Source organism: Sciurus vulgaris (assembly GCF_902686455.1).
Source record: "Sciurus vulgaris genome assembly, chromosome: 2".
Classification (NCBI taxonomy): Eukaryota; Metazoa; Chordata; class Mammalia; order Rodentia; family Sciuridae; genus Sciurus; species Sciurus vulgaris.
Genome location: NC_136462.1, coordinates 14,294,074 through 14,315,495, shown reverse-complemented (window position 1 = coordinate 14,315,495; position 21,422 = coordinate 14,294,074). Strand labels below are relative to the sequence as shown.

Below are 21,422 nucleotides of genomic sequence, written 5' to 3'. Positions count from 1 at the left end.
TAGGTTTCCAAAACCCTTTCTTTAAGGGGAGATAAATATTAGCAGTGCCCAAATCAGACACTATGCAATCCTAGACCAAATAGTCCCTATGGGGACAATAACAAAATTGTCATAGTAAATAGAATGAGATCAAATATTATCTTCGGTAAAACAAACAGGTTTGCAATAAGGTCTGCAGTTTCTAATGGAGGACAAAGAGGATGCAGAGGGATGTAGAATGTGGCTGTTAATGGGATAAGAAAAGAATATATAGAAGTTTTAGAAAATAGAAAGGGCGAGAGTGTAATCAAAAGTAATTGGATATTAGCATGCAAAAAAGGGAGAAAGAGACTCTGAGGGAACAGGTAAACAAAAGGAAAAGAAAGCAAGAAAAATAAATAAAAACTTAAATTTTTTAAAAAGGAGAAAAAAGAAAATCTACAGTATAACAGTCATATACTAATGAAACCTCCCAGTGTTCAGTAGCCTGATGCATGAGAGGTACTGGACAATGAGCTTCAAGACACCAGCAGGCGTCTCAGGTTGGGATTTGCCCCACCCAAAGATAGGAGCTCCGGCTTTCAGGATTATCCAAGATGGCTGCTCTGGCTTCCAAATGTGTTGGCAAATGGGGAGCTGCAGCTCAGGGGTGGACATGGTCAGCTGGAGGTCCTGGAGACAGGATGTGGCCGATCTGGCAGGGGTCCTGGAAGTCTGGTGTGTTTGGTGTGGTTGTGGGATCCTGGAGGCCAGGTGCAATCAATCTGTCTGGGGTCCCGGTGATAGGGCGCAGTCAGTTGGTCTGGGGGTCCTGGTGGCAGGGAGCAGTCAGTTGATGTGAGGGCCCCAGAGGCAGGGAGTGATCGGTCGGGCTGAGGGATCCTAGAGACGGGGCTCAGTCAGTCCGGCCAGGGGTCCTACAGGGCCTGGCTGTTGTCTCAAAATGGTGTGAGCCACGTGTAATCAAACCTGCAGGTACTGTCACAGTACTGTCCAGGCAACAGCAGGCAGCTGGTGCTCCACTGGCGGTTGGCGATCAGTTTGCTGACTGTTGTCAGATGATGGGGAGGTGAACCTCATGTGCTGGGTGATGGATAGGTGTAAGGCAGGCGATGGACAGGCGAGAGGCAGGCAAATGGTGGATGATAGACGCCTGACAGTGAGCAATCGGCCACTAATCTTTTATTTGGAATTTTTGTATCTATTTTCAAAAGTGAAACGGCTCAATTTTGTTATTAAAGTTATATTGGCTTTATAAAAAAAATGGTGAAAAGGTTTCTACCTTTTCCTAAGATATATTAGCATTAATTAACCTTGAAATTATTTATTCCTTAGAAAGTAAGCAAATTTCAGCTGTCAACTCCTGTGTCCAGTCTTATTTCCATGGTATTTAACACTCTTTCCAATCTCTTTTATGATAATTGACTTATTCCAAGGTCCTATTTCTTCTTCCTCCTCCTCCTTTTCTTCTTTTTAAGACCATTGTTTTTAAAGAAGTTCAGCTTTTTTCTTTTTGAATTTTATTTAGTTTTATGTGTGGTGCTGAGGATCAAACCCAGTGCCTCACACATGCTAGGCAAGCGCTCTACCACTGAGCCACAACCCCAGCCCCCAAAGGTCCTATTTCTTCTTAGGTTCATTTCAATAATTTAAAATTTGTCAAGAAAGCATGCACTTTTAACATTTGTTTTTTCCACCAACTTATACACGGAAGTCTCTTCCATTTTTTATGATCTTACTAGTATCCATCATTACATCGCCTTTCATGTGTTTCTTAGAGTTTTATGGAAGTTTCACTGAAATATAACAAACTGTGCATAGATAGAATGCTGAATTCCGTATTTTCACAAGTGCCTACACCAGTAAAATGTCACCAGAGTAAAGAGGACGGAAATACCCATCGCTCCCCGAATTTCCTCCTGCCCTTGGTAACCCCTTTCCCACTCACAAAGCCACCCCACCCCCTGACCCTCCCCAGCCTCTTGCCAGTCACTGAGCTGTTCTCCATAGACTGGTTGTCTTTTGTTTATTTGCCATGTTTGTCAGTATTCTGTTGCTATAACGAAATACTTAAGGTGATTAACTTATAAGGAGAAAAGATTAATTTGGCTCACGGTTTTAGGGGTTCCAGTCCATGACTGGGCATAGGCCTCTGGTGGGCATGGCGCTGGGTGGTCACTGCAGGGTGCATGTTCCCGGGCAATCCTGCTCCCTTTGTGTCCAGGAGGCAGCGAGAGGCAGGGGCCAAGTTCCCACAGTCCCCTTCAAAGACAGGTCCTCAGGGACCTAAGGACCCACCACTGGGCACTGTCTCTTAAAGGTGCTGTCATTTCTGAATAGTTCCCCTGGGGACAAAGCCTTCAACACAACACACGGACCTTTGTGTCTGGCATTGCCAATCAAGACCCAAACTGTAGCACCATGCTTCTCTCTTCTCATTGACATCTGTGTTCAAATCATTTGCCTGGTTGAAAACTGGATTGTTTATTTTCTTATTATGGATTTTTGAGAATTTTTAAAAACAGATTTTCTGGATATATATATATATATATATATTTTTTTTTACTGTTAAAATGACTTTCTACTTTAATTTCCTTGATAGACTTTAGAATAGCATAGAAACTACAACTACTCCTTGTTAGTGGGAAATGGAAGATCCCCCCACATAAAGTGACTTAACCAAGGTCACACATTAGGATTTAGTGACTATAACTAACAAAAACAAGACAACAAATCTCTTCCTTCTAACATACTAAAATCTGAGGATCATTATGTTACAAATTTGACTCCATTGCTTAGGATTCTCTCCAAGTCACCTAAATTTGAAATTTGATTGCTGAACTTAAAAAGTATGAGATACACTTGAATCTTTTTTTTTTTTTTTTAATTTTTAGTTGTCGATGGACCTTTATTTTGTTTATTTATATGTGGTGCTGAGAATCGAACCCAGTGACTCACGCATGCCAGACAAGTGCTCTACCACTGAGCCACAACCCCAGCCCTACTTTTCTTTTTTTAGAACATTTTTATTTGTTCTTTTTAGTTATACATGACGGTAGTGAAAGCACCCAGAAAACCAGTCTGGGGGTGGGACTCACCCAAGAGATTTTAATCAGCAGACAAAGAGTGTCTGCCCTTAAGGACAAAAGAGAGAGAAAGCTCTAGCAGCAGGGGAACTACCCTTAAGTAGGGGAAGCCCATGGGCTAATTGGACCAATGATTAACGGGGAAGTTAACAATGTAGATTGAGAAATGGGGGGTAGGAAGGGGGCAGAAATGGCTACCGCCTTGTTCCTTTCAAGTAGAATATTTTTTGACAGATCATACATATATAGAGTGTAGCTTCCCATTTTTGTGGTTGTACATGATGTGGAGTTACACTCATTGTGTATTTATATATGAACATAGGAAAGTTATGTCTGATTCATTCCACTATCTTTCCCATTTAAATCCTCCCTTCTTTCCCCCCACGCCCCCTGCCCAATCTTCAGGTGAACCTCCACTCTCCACTGCCCGCCCCATCTATTGTGAGCCCATCTGCTGACATCTGTTTTTTGGGATTGGCTTATTTTGCTTAGCATGATAGTCTCCACTTTCATCCATTTACTGGCAAATGCCATAATTTCATTCTTCTTTATGGCGCAGTAATATTCCATGGTGTATGTGTACCACATTTTCTTGATCCACTCATTCGTTGTAGGGCACCTAGGTTGGTTCCATAGCTTGGCTATTGTGAATTGAGCTCTTACAAACATTGATGTGGCCATGTCACTACAGTATGCTGATTTTAAGTCCTCTGGGTCTAAACCGAGGATGGAATAACTGGGTCAAATGGTGATTCCATTCCAAGTTGTCTAAGAATCTCCATACTGCTTTCCATAATGGTTGCACCAATTCCCAGTCTCACCAGCAGTGTATGAGTTTACCTTTCCCCCCACATCCTTGCCAACATTTATTGCTATTTGTATTCTTGATAACTGCCATTCTGACTGGAGCAAGATGAAATCTCAGGGTAATTTTAATTTGCATTCCTCTAATTGCTATTGATGTTGAATATATTTTTTTATATATTTCTTGACTGATCGTATTTCTTCTTCTGTGAAGTGTCTGTTCAGTTCTTTTGCCCATTTATTGATTGGTTTTTTTTTTTTAGTGTTAAGTTTTTTGAGTTCCTTGTATATTCTGGAGATTAATGGTCTAGGTGGCAAAAATTTTCTCCCATTCTGTAGGCTCTCTCTTGATGTTCTTGATTATTTCCTTTGCTGTGAAGAAGCTTTTTAGTTTGGGACCATCCCATTTATTAATTCCGATTTTACTTCTCGTGCTTTAGGAGTCTTGTTGAGGAAGTCGGTTCTTTAAATGATATGATGGGGACTTGGACCTACTTTTTCTCCTAGTAGCATAGGGTCTCTGGTCTAATGCCTAGGTCCTTGATCCACCTTGAGTTGAATTTTGTGCAGGGGAAGAGATAGGTGTCTAATTTCATTGTGTTACATATGGATTTCCAGTTTTCCCATCACCTCTTGTTGAAGAGGCTATCTTTTCTCCAATGTATGTTTATGGTGCCTTTGTCTATGAGATAACTGTTTTTATGTGGGTTGTCTCTGTGTTTCTATTATGTATCATTGGTCTTCATGTCTGTTTTGGTGCCAATACCATACCATTTTTGTTACTATAGCTCTATAGTATAATTTGAGGTCTGGTATTGTGATGCCTCCTCCTTCACTTTTCTCCCTGAGGATTGCTTTGGCTATTCTGGGCCTCTTATTTTTACCATGAATTTCATGACTGCTTTTTCTTTTTCTATAAAGAACATCATCAGAACCCAATAGGAATTGCATTAAATCTATGCAATTTGGTAGATTTAATGATTGTTTTGACACTATTAATTCTGCCTGTCCAAGAACATGGAGATCTTTCCTTCTTCTAAGGTCTTCAATTTCTTTCTTTAGAGATCTGTAGTTTTCATTGTAGAGGTCTTTCACCTCTTTTGTTAGATGGATTCCCCAATATTTTATTTTTTTGAGGCTATTGTGAATGGGATAGTTTTCCTAAGTTTTCTTTCAGTTGATTCATCTCTGATATAGCGGAATGCAATTGATTTATGGGTTTTAATTTTCTATCCTGCTACTTTGCTGAACACATTTTGGATATAAGTTCTTTATCAGATACATGTTCTGCAATGAGTATGTCGGCATATACTGGCAGAAGCCAAGAGAGTAGCGATGGGATTACATTCTAAGGTTACTTAGTCATGGGGACCAGAACCTAAAATTGGATAATGGAGAATAAGCTAAGCTCATTGATTAGGATCTTAGGAAGACCCCCAGGGATGGTCCGTACCCTGTGGTAGGGTGGTTCTAACAAAACACTGAGAAGGAAATTGCCCAAAGTAAGCAGGATTGCTAGCAAGGGGAATGACAGAACTCCACAAAAAGTAAGGCCAGATGGCGCCGCCACCATCTGATGGCGGAGGCACGGCGAGCACGGGTGGCGGGGTGCAGGGAGGACCGCAGAATAGAGCTCTCTCCCGCCCGTGTCTGTCCAGGAGCTGAGGCTTCCTGAGCCTCTTCTGCTCCTTCCCTGACAGAAAGCCAGGATCCCAGGGTGAGTCCAGCCCCTGATGTCTGTGCGCTGATGTTGATTTTAATTTTGATGAGTGTTTGATTTTGACGGTTGGTGTGAACGCCCTTTTGGTTTTTCGTTGCTGGCTTTGGTTTAACCTCGCCCTACGCGAAATTCTCAATCTGCTTCCCGATTCCCTTCAGGAACCTCTGCGGGTTATGTGCTTTGTGACTTCAGCAGAAGTTCAGTTACTGTAAAAATGGCAGGCTTTCACTAAAGGAAATTTAGAACTCCTTTGGGAGAGTTGCCTTTGTTCTTTTGGGGTATTTAAGATCTCCTTAGATTTGTCCAGTGGGTAGAGGCCCTAGAATCTTGGGGCCCTTGGATCTCTCCTCATCAATAATCAGCTTATTTTTCTTGGTCAGAGAAGACTATAAAATAAGAAAATGTCTCTGATCTTGGACCCCTTATGCTTCCTCTGTTCCTCCTTCACCTCCAACTAAACCCCTCAACACTGTCCCCACATGTAACCCTCTGTATGTGCCAGCCCCGTTCTTTCCTTCTCTTAGTGTCTCAGGAGAGCTTTCCCAGGAGAGTGTGCCTCTCAGGTCCCTGAGTATCAGTCATCCTCTGGCTCCTTGGAAACAGGTATACCGAGAGCCCACAGAGAGAGATTTTTTTGGGTCCTATATGCCATATGTAGATTTCTAAACTAATACCTCGCCCAGACACCAGGTTCTTCCCGCACTCCTGGACAGGGTCACATTTCCATCTCTTTGAGTTTTGCAGAAACTCAGATGGCTTCCTCTCACTCCCAGCAGGCTCTGAGGGCACAGTGTCTGATGGACCTCCATCACTGTCTGCCTCATCTGGTCCTGTTCCCATAGGAGTCAGCAGGGCTCGAGTTCTGACTACACAGAATAGCTCAGCCAATAATGCTAAAAAATACAGAAAAACCATTCTGCACTAGGTTGGTTGTCACTTTATATTTTTCAAAAAGCATCAAGGAGCATCTTCTCTAGAAGCACTGAAATATGTATTTACAAGAAAATGGAATGGAAAACCTATGGACAACAATGCGAATTATAATGGTGATTCTTTAGTATTTTATCTAGTTTGCCTATTCGATGTTCCAATATATTGTTCTAGGGCTCCTTTAGTGACACTAGAAAATAAAGTGGGTTTAGGATTATCGTGAGTTTGTCATTCAGACTTTCACCTGTGAGCCAGTTAAGGGACATTGGTATTGGATAGGTTGAGGGTATTTCTTTGGATCCATCTTCGGAATGCCCTCCATGGGTGGATGTTACGCAGTTGAAACATAAATGCAGTAAAAATCAACCCCCCCAGCACCACAGCTGCTGCCACAGCAATGAGCGTGTGTCCTGGAAATGGCAATGGTACTTCATCAACATAAATCTGCAACAGAAAGAGCAAGGGCATTAAGCTTTCTGAATTTAGTCATGCAAAATACTGAACACTGCATGCTTCCCGCGATTAATCACTTATCAAAATTTTGTCCAGAGTTATGCAGACGTCCGACCTCCACCAAACCTCCACACCCCCTCTCTCCTCCAGGAGCCCCCGTCGCCCAGCCTGGACCATCACACGAATTCTGCCCATATTTTCTCTTTCGTGACCCTTAGATTGATACTCTTCATGTCCCTTCCCCAGCCATCACCCCCTTTGGTACCTCGTACATTCACTATACCTGAAATTCTTCAACTAAGTTACAAAAAGTGACCCCTGGAACCACGGTCACTCTAAAGTGAAAAAGCTCAGAACCCTGTGGGAAAAAAGGTCTGATCATTAGTGGCACCAACATGTGTGCTCCTTTAAGTAAGAATACATCGAGGTGGCTTTCTCTGCAGCGTTGCATGGAAGGGTTCCAATCCCCTTCCCGAGGACACACGGTTATCATGTATCAAAATAAAAGGAGGGATGGAAATACAGAAATTTAATAACTGGCATATTTCTTTTTAAAACGAAACAAAACCAAAATCTACCTTGGTTTAGATGAGTACTTTGGACTAACCCTCAAAATTTGAAGTTTTGGTATACCCCTAATTGATCTTACAGAGCTTGAGGGTTGTATCAACACCACCCATTCTTACGGGTAGCTGGAACTAGAAGATATATGCCTGGGTGTCTCCCGAAAAGAAAGCACTCAACCCATTTCTTTCTAAATTTTGGAAATATCATTTCTGTTCCACTTTAGATAATCCATCTTGTCCATCAGCTTAAAAAATAGTAAGTTAATGTTAAATGCAACTTTAAGAACCCTTAGGAAATAATAACATCAAGGGAAATGGAGGAAAAGGAAACACTGTCCATATACTTTATTTGTAGGTACTGGGGACTGAAACCAGAGTCCTGTGTATGCTCTACCACTGAGCCACACCCCCAGCCCTCTCCATATAGTTTAAAGTTGGCAACTGTTCCCAGATACCTATACTTGGAGACTAAAATCAATCTTTAGATACATGTTTCTTTTAAACTCAGCACAGTGAAAACAAAAATGCTGTCAACTTACCTTTATACTTAAGTTGAGACCTGATGGATTATACACTGAAGTATGGAGGATTGTTTCTAAATGATTTTTAAGTTTTTTAACATTTTCTGGTACAGAGTGTTCTAAAAATACAAGAAATATATTTGAAGTGCACATATCATTTTCTCAATTTGTGTAAAATATGTTACATATATTAAGGTATAGTGAAAGCGTCCACTCCATGACATGATTCAGTTATATCTTTTTAGATCTGCTGACTTTGTAGAAGATAGCTTTAGGGGACCTTGGCACCCTTGAGAAGGACAAGTTTCTCTGACCACCTTACCGCAGACTGACCTTTCCTCCCATCTTTTGATTCATGACTGATCTTTATCTGAACATTCTTTGTGTTTTTGACAGTGAGATCATCTTGGGACCTCCTGAGTGGTTGGTGAATGATTTTCAATAGGGTGGCAGTGAAGTTTCATAAAAGGATCACTTGAGTCTTTTCCAAAGGAAGTGGTCAGCTATTCTTGTCATTCTCTTTAGATAGTGTAGGGTTAGATAGTAGTGGTATAATGATATGCGGGATCTCAAGGGAAAATACACTCTGATTGAGCAGGAGCCGATTTCCATGGTGTGAATACTCTCACCATGGCGGTACTCATGCTACCAATATTTGAACAATTGGCTTGTAAAATGCTTCAATATTGAACAATCAGGACTCCAACACACCATAGAAAATGGGGATATTAATTAAAGCAAAATATTTGATATTTTTAATTTAAAAAATGCATATGTATTGGGTGAAGCAGGACTCACTGAAAACCAAATGTTGTATGTTTAGTAGGACATTAATGACATTACAATTTATATTTGGTCGATTCTATCTGGTTAGTTAATCTTTCCTCCAAAGTACTCATACAAACACAAAATATGCCACAAAAAGCTGTAGATTCAAGGTAAATTTGAATCCGGGTAAATTTCCTTTTTTGTATTTAAAAATATTTTTGCATCTTTTCTATTATTCTTTTTTCATAATTTTTTGTAGTTGTTGTGGTTTGGTTTAGGTGTTGGTGATCAAAACCAGGGCCCTTCTTGTGCTAGGTAAGCACTCTGCCTCTGAGCCGTATCCCCAGCCTCTACCACCCAATCTCTAAAAAAATTTACTCTTATGATTAGAAGACAGAGTCCATAGATAATCTGGCAACACCCTTTATATCTCCTTTGCCTCACTGAATAAGAGGTGAGACACTAGATCAGCATGTTCAGTCATGGTTGTTACTAATCTCCGTAATGACTCTCAATGTTTTGGAAGTTGAAATTCTTCAAAAATGCTTTTATGCCATAGAATCCATGTCACTGAACATGATGAGGACTTAAGTGGGGGACAATAGAAGCAAACTGCAACATGCCAAAGGATTGAAATCCTTTTCCAAACAACTCTGGCCACCTCTTTGTAGACCACTGATCTTTGTAAAGCAATAATAATAACATAACTTATAAGATACAATAATCATAGAAGACAGCAAACCCTACTGAGTTTCCAGTTTTTCCTCAAGTTCACTTCAGTCACAGTAACCAAATATGGAGATTTCACTGGGGTATGTTCATTTTCACTGAAAATGTCCAAGGTAATTGGATATTGTGTAACTGGAAATTTGAAACGAGGAACCTAAAATGCAAATTCCAAGAATGATTGTAAATTTGGAAAATTCAATAGTCATTTAATTTCCTGGTCAAAAATGAATAGGTACATTGCCAATAGTTTGGTTATTCTAAATGAAATGTGCTTTTTAGGGTTTCTGCCTTTCCAGGCATGAAAAATGTCAGTACGGAATCCATGTGAACCCCCAAGGCAATATGCAAACATGGCAGTAATGAGATTCATAAGTTTCTACCGGTCATTTTCACAGACATTTACTATGATGTCATTCAAACTTTTTTTTTTTTTTTTGGCTAAACCATGTCCCATGAGGCTCTGCAAGAATTGGGTCCCAAGCATTCTCCTTCTCCTTCCACCGCCCCCTCCACCCCTGCCAGTTCATAACTCAGGCTGTGGATTCAGCATCCAAATCCATCTCCAACGCCTGTTAACAGTTTGATCTTCAGCAAGTTGCCTGGTTCTCTGCAACTCTAATTGAGATAAATCGCAAAGAAGGCTTAAAGCAGAGTTCAGGAGATAATACTCAAGAAATATTATTTTAGTTCAGCAAGTGGTATACAATAACAGCCCTCATAATGTTTTTACTGAATGTCCAATCCCATATTATACATATGAAATCACTTCATAAACAGTCTCTCTGACTACATATCTTATCATGTCTAATAGTTATATCGTCTATATAAAATTCATAATCTCTATGATGTCTTACAAGGCCTTTGAAATGGATCTGCTTAAAAATTAAACCAACTGCACATGTGACTGCTAATGCAAACACCAACATTAATTTGATATGCTTTTGGATGCTTTAGTACTAACAGAATGAAATATTATTTGACACAGAACCCATCTCTTAACCAATGTACATACCACCAGACTGAGCTCCTTGTTTAGAAGTACTTGGACTTCTATATGCAAGTATCTGATATATATTAGGGCCTCAAAATTTTTTGAATGAATCATTATTCACTGTCATCTGGTATAGTGTTTTATAGGTAACAAATCGTTTTCATAGAGTATGTGTGTGTGTGTGTGTGGGTGTGTGTGTGTATGTGTGTGTGTGTGTGTGTGTGTGTGTGTATCCCATGAAACAGACAGGGCAGTGCAGACATTTTTATTTTATTTTACAGATGAGTTTAGGTACATTTAACCAAATCTTTTAAATTTTGTATTATATTTAGTCCCATGTCATAAAAGACATTATCTCTATGTCTTGAGTTTTCATGTTTAACCAAAAGACGCATTTCCAAATCTTATTAATATGAAAGTACTCTGTCTTTAGGTGATTAAAAACTTTCTTACTTTTTCTTTGCAATCCGAGAAAGCGACAGCATGTGAAAACTTCTGATCCCATGTACAATTACATTCCTCTCGAGTAGAAACACGAGCACACTGTTTGTATTTACCAGTTTCCTGTGAACAGAAGCAACACAGGTTGACTTACTTTTTTGTGTTGCAGAATTTCTGTGAACCGAGTAAATTTTCAATAAATATTTACTCCTCGAATGAATAAAATTCCTGAGAAATTACAAGGAATCCATTAATAATAAAATAAGAGGGACTACGGATATGGCTCAGTGGTAGAGTGTTTGCCTAGCATGTGCAAGGCCTTGGGTTTGATCCATAGCACCACAATGAGTGAATGAATGAATGAATGAAAGAAAAGTATAACATTTTAAAATTTTATTTATTTATTTTTGTGGTACTGGGGATTGAACCAGGTGTGCTCTACCACTAAGCTACATCCCCAGTCCTTTATTTTGTTTGGTTTTGAGATAGCCTCTTGTTAAGTTGCTAAGGCTGGCCTCGAACTTGAAATCCTCCTGCCTCAGCCTCCTGCGCAGCTGGGATTATGGGCGTACATCACCAAGCTCACCCTGTTCATTTCTGAATTTTCTTTATCTCCTTGAATGTTAATTTGTCAGTTGAGCTCAGTGCAGTTGCCCAGGATCTGTAAATTCTGTGTCATATGGAGCGTGGCATATCAGGACCATCAAACTCCCTGCTCTGAGGCACCAAAACAGCCCCAAAACAGCCTTAAAGGCACTATGCTTGTGATCTCTACCCGTTGTATTTCTCGAGAGTCTGACTCTGCTTGAAAATTTCCTCAAATGTTCCTCAAATGTTCTCTTGGGGCTGGGGATATAGCTCAGTTGGTACAGTGCTCGCCTCGCAAGCACAAGGCCCTGTGTTCGATCCCCAGTACCAAAAAAAAAAAAAAAAAAAAAAAATGTTCCGTCCTCTTAATAGAATCTCTCTCCTCTATCCTGCATGTATCTTCCTATCATCCATTTATTTATTACCCATATCGATACATCTAACAGATACATTCCATTTGAAAATGTTTACTGATGTTTCATGGAGAATATATACATAAGTACACATATGTATTATAAAACTGGTAAAATCATATATTTATTTTGGGGTGTGTTGAGGATTGAACCAAGGGCCCTGTACATGCTAAGCGTGTGCTCAAACACGGAACTACATCCCCGGCCCTGGAACAATGGTATTTTTAAAAACACGAACATAGCATCACCCTCTTGCTTAAAACTCTTGGGCTCTTCATCTCTTTTAGGATCAAATTCAAAATCCCCTGGTTGGCCTTGGAGGCCTGGCAGCTTTAGGGCCTGTTGTTCTCTCTCTTGCTCATTATGCTGCAGGCTGAATGGTTTTCCCTGAGTTTTTCAAAGTCCCTGAGCCCTTCTCCTGTCTCCACCCTTTGTGCACAGTGCTCGCTCTGCCTGGAATATTCCTGATCTGCACTTCCCCCTTTATATGCCACCACCTCCTCCTCCCCTTGCTGGTCAGCCCCCAGCTCATCTGCTGGTCTCCACCGGGATGCCTTTCCTTGTGGGTGATCTCCTAGACTCGCGAATCCTGGCCCACAGCCACACTGCTTGTCACGGGTCTGGCTCTCCTGTTGGTCTGTCTGAAACTGCAGAAATGTTTTAGGAGGCAGATTTCAGGACCTCACACCATAGTTTCTGATTCAGTAGCATGAGGTGAGGTCGAGAAAACTACATTATAAAAATATTTCTGCCGAATTCTGCTTTGGGTTATACAGGGCCACACTGTTCAGAAACTCTGCACTAGGTGACAGTATTTCATTTGTACAGCTTTTTGTTTCATACCTATTCTCTGTCAGGCTAAAAGCCAGGAAGATATCTGGCTTATCTTGCTCAGTGTGGTATCCTTAGAGAATGTGTGGTTAGTGCCCGACGGCACTGGGAATGCTGAAAGTAACATTTGTTGGATGCATACATCGTGCATTTAAAAAACCCCTCTTATTTACTTAGGCATAAATTAGGTACATTTCCTATTTAGCTCCCAAGGGAATTCTGGGGGGGAAACTCCAGAAATCTAAGGATTTCCATGTAAAAATAGTAGAGTCACGTTCCAACACAGGTGGTTCTACAGACAAACAGGGTTTGCGTTTGGTAGAAAATGGAATTGAGGAAGAACTCAGTATCATAGTTGCTCACTACCTGGAGCAAAATTTCTTACCCTTAAATCCAAGATTTGATAATAAGTATGTTAACTCTGTGTGTGTGTGTGTGTGTGTGTGTGTGTATTAATATGCTGATATATGGCTTTTACTTATTTATTTCTTTAGTAGTACTAGGGATGGAACCCAGGGCCTGGCACATGCTAGGCAAGCACTCTACCAGTGATCTACACCCCCAGCTCTGTAGTTTACATCTTAAATGTCCCCCAAAGGTCACATGTTGAAGGCTTGGTCACAGCCAAGGGGGCCTAGATGGTGGAACCTCCAGATGGAATCTTTCAGAGATGCAGCCTAATGAAGGAAGTTAGGTTGTTGGATGGCTGCCCTGCAGGGGAATATTGGTCCCCTACACACTCTCTCTGTCTTGGCTTCCCAGCCACTATGACACGAGCAGCTTTGCTCCCATGTGCTCCTACTACGACATTCTGCCTCACCACAGGTCCAAAGCAAAAGGGCCAAGGGACCAGGGACTGAAATCTCTGAAACCATGAGCCAAAATAGATCTTTGCTCCTTATAAGTTGATTGTCTCAGGTATCTTCTCATAGTGATGAAAAGCTGATTGATATACCATATAAATGTGTATTATTAACTTATCTGACACTCTTCTGGGTACTGGGGATACAGTAAAAAACAGCTCAAAAGCTTGCCTTATGAGTCTACCTTCTTATGGGACCTGAAATATAATAAATAAATGAGTAAAATACATAAAGTATTTTACTTTAGGAAGAGGAGGGGGAAGGGGACAGTGGGGATTATGATTCCAAATAGTGTGTAGGCAGGGAAAGCCTCACTATGATAGTGACATTTAAGAAAAATCTGAAGAAGGCAGTGATTGAGCCCTGTGATATGTGGAAAAGGTCATTCCAGATGGAGGGATTTCCTGAAACTGCAAAGGCCCTGAGGTGAAACATGTCTGGCATACTTGAGAAACAGCAAAGAGGACAGTGTGGCTGGAGCAGATTGCTGAACATCAGGTCAGGTGTAATGCCAGGGCCAAACCAGGAGGGCTTTAAACCATTGTAAGAATGCAGTTTTCCCTCTGACTGAGATGGGAAGACAGTGGAGACTTTTGAACCACAGAAATGCCTATGTCTCTGTGTGAGTTCAAGCAGATATGTATATATGAAGGTGGGTGCATTTTCTGAAGACTGCATGAGCATCTATGAGGTGTCCTCAAGATGTTACCCCATAATGTCCTTTTGCTCTGGACCTGATGGCTCCCTCTATTCTTGCTACTTGGCTTATTCTCTCTCCAAGGAAGCAAGGTGCTGTTGGTGGTTATTTTCTAGACAGAATCTTAGCAGTAGTTTAAATGTGCCTGTATTGAAGCAAACCATCTTCTTTCCTTTTGGACACCATTACTTTCACAGGGCTGGAGACTCGATGTGGGTCTGAGGTCTCTTGCCTCATGGATCATCTTTGAAATCTGACTAGGAGCCAGGGAGAGGTCAAGAGTTCATTTGGATTTCTTGGCTCCAACTCTGTATTTGAGAGTGGCAATTAAGGAAGAGGGGATAAAGCAGTGGGAGGAGAACAGGGGTTACAGTAGTGGTGATAGTAGTAGTAGTAGTAATAATGATAATAATAATCTTTTCATTTAATCTACACAGCTGGGTTCATCTGTAATTTTGCTGAATGATTCCTTGAATACAAATAAGTACTCTACTAGTCTGTTTATAAAAAAAATGTTTACCTTGGACTTGCGAAATAGATTTCTTGGTATAGGTTTGCTAGGATCTGCATTATAAAAATTATCTGTGAGTGGAATGGCAATTCCCATATTAGATGGAGGCCTGTAGTTTGCCTATAAGTGATTAGACAAAGAAAATGTAAAATTTATTTTTAGTTACTAAGTCTGAAAATATCTTTACTTTATAGAAAAGTAATCAATTCAAGTATTTCATTTTTAGCTCCAGGCATTAAAGTAAATTTCCCATCCCCCAACACTCCTAACAGTCATTTGCTGGAATTTCAACCACCCCAACCTATGGTAATATTATTTGGAACTTGTAAGTGAAAAATACTTTCAGTATCTAAAATAGTTGCTATAAAGTCAGTGTAATGATGGTTAAGGATTTTTATAAAAAAGATTTAGTGATTTTTGTCAGTAAATAATTCTTCAAGTTTAGTTATTTACTGTTGTCCCAAAGAAAATTTTAAGTAGTAATTTAGTAAATTTTTATTTAAAAAAGAGTCCCAGATTCTGACAAGGCAAGAGTTAAAATTATTACACTGAAATGGGTCCAGTCAGATACATTAACTTAGGATAAGTCAATTTAAGGGCAGGGCAAAAGTTGTGGTTTGAGGATTACATATTTTTGTCCCTGGTTCCTCCTTCTCTTTCTGCTTCCTGGCTGCCATGAGCTGAGTGAATTTCCTCTACTATGTCCTTCTGCCATGATGTTCTGCCTTGTCTCAGGCCCAGAGCTATGGAGTTAGTTGATCATGGGCTGAACCTCTGAAACCATGAGCCAAAATAAACTTTTCCTTCTCTAAGTTGTTCTCTTTGGTCACACTGATGAAAAACTGACTAGCACAGAAATTGGTACTGAGAAGTGGGGTCATTGCTATGAGTAACCTGACCATGTTATTCAGAAGCCTTTGGCTTGTGGGAGGAGTTTGGAAGAGTTGGAGGTATGGGCTGGAGAAGCCATAGAATGTTGTAAGCAGAACTTAATGGGCAATTCTGGTGGGAGCTCAGAAGAACAGAAGGTGGTTAGAAATGTGGACAGTAAAGACTGTGCTCATGAGTTTTCAAAGGGGCATGGGGACTTTATTGGGAATTGGACTAGAGACATTCATGTTACATTCTGGCAAATAAATTGTTTACATTTTGCCCATGTCCTGAGACTTTCTGTGAGGGTAAATTTAAAGGTATTCAGGCAGTGGCATGAGTGCTGCTGGCAGGTTTTAGCTAGGTTTGTTGTGAGAACTGGAAGGCGAGAGCAGAGAGGCAAGATCTGAAAAACTTTCAGTTTGGTCAGAGAAGAAGCACATGTAAAATTGGGGCCAAGGAAGTTGCTGAAAAGATTGTAATCAATAAAGAGAAGTTAAGTTATTTGCAGTGAAAAAGGAAAGATGTCCTGAGGGCATCTCAGGAATTAGCAAAACCACACCCACTGTAGCTCAAGGATGTAGAAGTGAAAACTTGTTTAAGAGACCTTGAAGCCACCCTGGTTGCCTGGAAAGCAGTTTCCTCAGGATTCGTTTCATTGTGTCCAGTTGTCCAGGCATCCAGAAGTCACTGCAGCCGTGGTCCAAGGGGGCCAAGCTACAGCTTCAGCTGACTTCACATCTCAGCATCATTCACATGGTGCTAGTTCTGCATGGATGCGGGATGCTGGAATTAAGGGGTAATGGAGGCTTACACTGAGATTTCAGAGAAAGGCCTGGGAGGCCAGGCAAAGTGTAGCAGGGTCAGAATCCCTGCAGGCAGCACAAAAAAGGTCAACGCATGAAGCTATGAGAAGGAAGCTGAAGATGGAATGGAGACTCTCTGGATTAAGAGATGCCAACAACATGGAACATCTGCTGAGGACAGATGCTGGTTGTGGCCAGAGTCAGCCTAAGAGAAAGGCCATGTGGACTGCAATTGGCAAGATCACAGGAATGGAGACAAGCACTTTGAAGATCACATCTTACCATTATATGTGCTGAGTACTGGAACATGGAACTACAGGACTTGTTTGCCCAGGTGGATTTTGGTCTTGCTTTGGTCCCATCACTTTTTTCTATGTCCCGTATCTCTTCCTTTTGCAATGGGCATGCTTACTCTGTACCATTATATATCACTCTATGCCACATGCTTTTGATCTTTACAGGGGCTCAGTCAAAAATTTGCCTTGAGCCTCAGATGAGACTTTGGACTTAGACTTTGGGGCACAACTGGAGCTGTTAAGACTATGAGGACTCTTGAAAATGAACTAAATGCATTTTGCACTATAAATGGACATGAGTTTTGGGGGCCCAGAGGTGGAATGTTGTGGTTTGGATGGGCTATTCCCCAAACTCCTATGTTAATACAGGAATTGAAATGATTAGACTATTAAAACTATAACTTAATCAGTGTATTAATCTATTTGCTGGATTACAAATTTGAAATTACTACTTTACTGGGTGGTAACTGAAGGCAGATAGAGGAGGTAGGTCACTGGGGATGTGGCTTGAGAATTTTACATTTTGTATCTGATTCTTCCCTCTTTCTCTCTGTTTCCTGGTTACCATGAGCCATGAGCTGAATGATTTTCCTCCATCCTGCCCTTCAGCCCTGATGTTTTGTCTTACCTTAGGCCCAGAGTAATGGAGCCAGCTGACCATGGTCTGAACTTCTGAAACCATAAGCCAAAATAAACTTTTCCTCCTTTAAGTTGTTATTTTTGGTTATTTTGGTCACTAACTAAATGGTGGTGCTGGGGACCAAACCCAGGGCCTTGCTCATGCTAAGCAAGTGCTTTACTACTGAACTATATCCCCAGTCCCCAATATACTTAGATTCTTACCGGCAAAGTTTTGATCATATTAAAACCCTGACTGTCTTTGTGAACTCCTCTAATCCAGTCTTCCAATGGGATATATATGCTAGAAATATGATGCATAGATCTGAGATAGCTACAGCTACTCTTCAATGTTGGCACCATTGTTGTAACAAAGCACTCCGTTGGTGCTGCCCAGACAATCAATGCTAGTGAAGTTGAGCCCTGAAAATATTCAAACAGATGAAGTTTATTTAAAGTGACTGTTATGGGTTGAATCGTGTCTATGCAAAATCCCCCAATCCTCTAGTACTTCAGGATATGATTGTATTTTGAGATAGGGCCTTTAAAGAGGTAATTGAGGTAAAACAAAGTTATTTGGGCATGCCCTAATTCAATATAACTGGTGATATTGAGACATAGCACACAGAACTAGGGGCAGCCATGTGAAGTCATAAGAAGACAGTCGTCATTGAGCCTCAGAACATGCCAACAGCCTGATAATGGACTGTGCAAAAAGTAAATTTCTGCTTTTTAAGTTACCCAGTCTCAATTATTTTGTTGTGGCAACGCTCTCAGACTAGTATAGTAACCAAGTAAAGAATATAGAAAAAAGAAAATAAATAGGAAAAGAATGATAATATAATGATATAAATTTGACCATGATAATCTGTTTTAGACTAAATCATATCAGAAAACATATTCTTTTACATGAAGAAATATATTCCAAGCTCATTGGTTTTGGAACATATTTGGAAATGACCAAGGATCAAGAAGGACTTACATCAAACTCAGATCCATAAGGCTTCCCTCATTCACTGATGGGCACCTTAATATTTGCTTTGATAATATGAATAAAATAACTTCAGTTGATCTATTCTTTGGAAAAAAATTATCCACTTAGCAATTATTATATTTCATAAAGACAGGTTTTTGGTAGGAATTAAGGCACAGTAAACATATTTGAACCTTGATCAAAATTAAATTGTTAATAAAGTATAATAAAGACTATTTGAAAACTTTAAGTATTTTTGGAACTTTAAAAAAATGTAGAAATACTAGTAACTACTGTAGTGATGTTGGAGACTCTGGAGGTGTAGTTTCTTCTCTGGTTCAGACACAGTAGTCACTACAAATGATATATTTTTTACATACTTTTACCAAACACATTGTGCCTGAATTTAAGCAGAGTTCCAATATAAAAGAAAATACAGGGGGTTAAAGACACAAGCTAAGGGCTGGGGTTGTGGCTCAGTGGTTAGAGTGCTTGCCTAGCATGTGTGAGGCCCTGGGTTCCATTCTTAGCACCACATATAAATAAATAAAATAAAAGGTCCATTGACAACTATTTTTTTAAAAAGACACAAGTTAAGTAAGATACAAGGAAATAAACAGAAAAATACAGAATGTTGGACATTCCATAGTACAATTGACACAGTTTCTACAATTAGATGTCAGGGGAAGAAATGGACTGTACGGGTCCTTGATTAAAACTAAAGAGATAAAACAACTATATAATTTGTGAATCTTATTTGTATTTCAGTTCAAACCAACCAACTGTAAATATTTTTTGGGGGGGGGAATTGGGGAAATATGATTGTAAACTGGGTTTTATATAATACCCAAATATTAGTTTTAAAAATTTAGTGATGATGTGGCAGTGTGTTATGTGAGAGAAGGGAAGTATGTGATGTGAAATGACATGATGTTGGCAGTTCCTTTAAAAATAAATCAGGCCAGGCACAGTGGCACACACCTGTAATCCCAGCAGCTCAGGGGGCTGAAGCAAGAGAATTGCAAGTTCAAAGCTAGCCTCAGTAGTTTTGTAAGGCCCTAAGCATCTTAGCAAAATCCTGTCCCCCAAAAGGGCTGGGGATGTGACTCAGTGGTCAAGCATCTGTGGGCTCGATCAGCAGTCCCTTCTTGTCCACAAAATATATGTATCAGAATATAAATACAAATTTAAATAGCAATGATAAAAGTAGCACAATCTTGACTATTGTTTTATCTGGGTAATGGGTACACAGAAGATCTACTTTTGTCTATTTCTGAAAACTTTTCTGAGAAAAAGTTTTAGAATATGTAGAAAAAGATTTATTGAAAAAAAAAAAGATTTATTGGTTTTGAAATGATGAAAACATATGGTTAAGTGAAATGAGCACATTTCAAAAAGCATATATATACACTTTTATGGAAATAATTAGAAGATATTGTAAATTAATACTGACTGAGCATTTTCTAGGTTCCAGACATTGTTACTTATTTATTTATTAAATATTTTTAGTTGTGGATGAATAGAATACCTTTATTTTATTTACTTGTTTTGGTGCTGAGGATCGAACCCAGTACCTCATATGTGCTAGGCAAGTTCTCTACCACTGAGCCACGACCCCAACACTTATTGATTTATTGTATTTATTTTTACAGTGCTGGGAATGGACCCCAGGATCTCGTGTATGCTGAGTCAGCACTCTACCATGGAGCTACACTCCAGGTCAGACATTGTTTTAGATGCCCTACACGTATTATCACATTTAATTCTCAAAACATGAAATAGGTAAAATTACTATTATTCCATTTTAGAGATGAGAAAACAGCCATTCTAAAGTAACTTTTCCAAGGTCACATAGCACCAGAGTGAGACCTAACCTAGGTTGTCTTCCCCAGAGATCACACTGTTAACCTCTGTTTTGAAACTCTACTTTGCCCTTTTCAATACTCTACATGTAAGAAGTGCTTAGTCAAGCTTGGCATGGTGGCATGTGCCTGTGATCCCAGCTACTTGGGATACTGAGGCTAGAGGATCCTAAGCTTGAGCTCCGCCTGGGCAACATATGAGACCCCCACCTTAAAAAAAAAAAAAAAAAAGAAAAGAAAAAATTACAATCATCCTCGATAGGCAGGTTCAGTGTACTTTTAAAATCTCTTTCTTAGCTTACATTCTAAATTTTCTATAATTTAGACCTTTTTGTAATTAAAAAGAATCTTACTTGATTTTTGTAATTAAAAAAAATCTTACTTGACGCAAAGATCTGCTAGCTACAGAAATTTCCACTAGATAACTATGAGTATCATCGAAGAAACCTTCCACATTAACTTCCAATAACATTGGGTTTCCAACTATTACTTCCACTAGTGGGTAGTCAATTATTTGAAAATCTATGGAAACAATGTCAACAGTGAATAGCACATAATAAAAATTGTAAACACAATTTAATAATGACTGGTTAATCAAGAATTCGGAACATCTACAGAAACTTCTATGAAAGGTAGCAAATATAGTTAGCAATTTATATACAGGTAACTTTAATAATTCTTAGAAAAATGTTTTCTTCATAAATATTTTATTCAAGAAATGTCACTCTCCTCTACTCATCATTCCCGTCAGGTTCTCAAATATACGTACTGGTCACTTGGATAATATGGGCTATGTTAGTTGGTAGGTAGGTACTTTTAAGGACTATCACCTATGCTTGTGGGGTAGTGGAGGAGCTGTGCCCCTTTGAATGACTGTTAATCTTCCTTCCAAGTTGGGTTTTTGTCTGAGATAAGGTCCTATGGAGACCCTTACAGGGAACCAGCCAAAACTGTAGATACACTCTGACTCACAAGAGTAAACTTTGCTCATTACAATACTAAATTCTCTGCCCAGGGGCATTTCTGTCTGCCATTTTTGGACATGTGATGTATGATCTTGAACTGAGCATGCTCAGGAATATGACAGCTTCCACATGTGATGATGA

The 21,422-nt window shown here is 39.8% G+C and overlaps 1 protein-coding gene across 1 annotated transcript in view; it reads right to left on the bottom strand.

Moving 5' to 3' along the window:
- Positions 1-6,685: 6,685 nt before the first annotated feature.
- The window catches only part of CATSPERB (cation channel sperm associated auxiliary subunit beta), a 113,545-nt gene continuing 98,808 nt past the window's right edge, over positions 6,686-21,422 (bottom strand). Inside the window, 8 exon segments of the mRNA XM_079127649.1 lie at positions 6,686-6,963; positions 7,256-7,330; positions 8,078-8,178; positions 9,575-9,710; positions 11,001-11,111; positions 14,901-15,011; positions 17,707-17,904; positions 20,699-20,838. Of these exon segments, the coding sequence (XP_078983775.1) occupies positions 6,775-6,963; positions 7,256-7,330; positions 8,078-8,178; positions 9,575-9,710; positions 11,001-11,111; positions 14,901-15,011; positions 17,707-17,904; positions 20,699-20,838 (1,061 nt within the window). The 3' untranslated portion in view covers positions 6,686-6,774.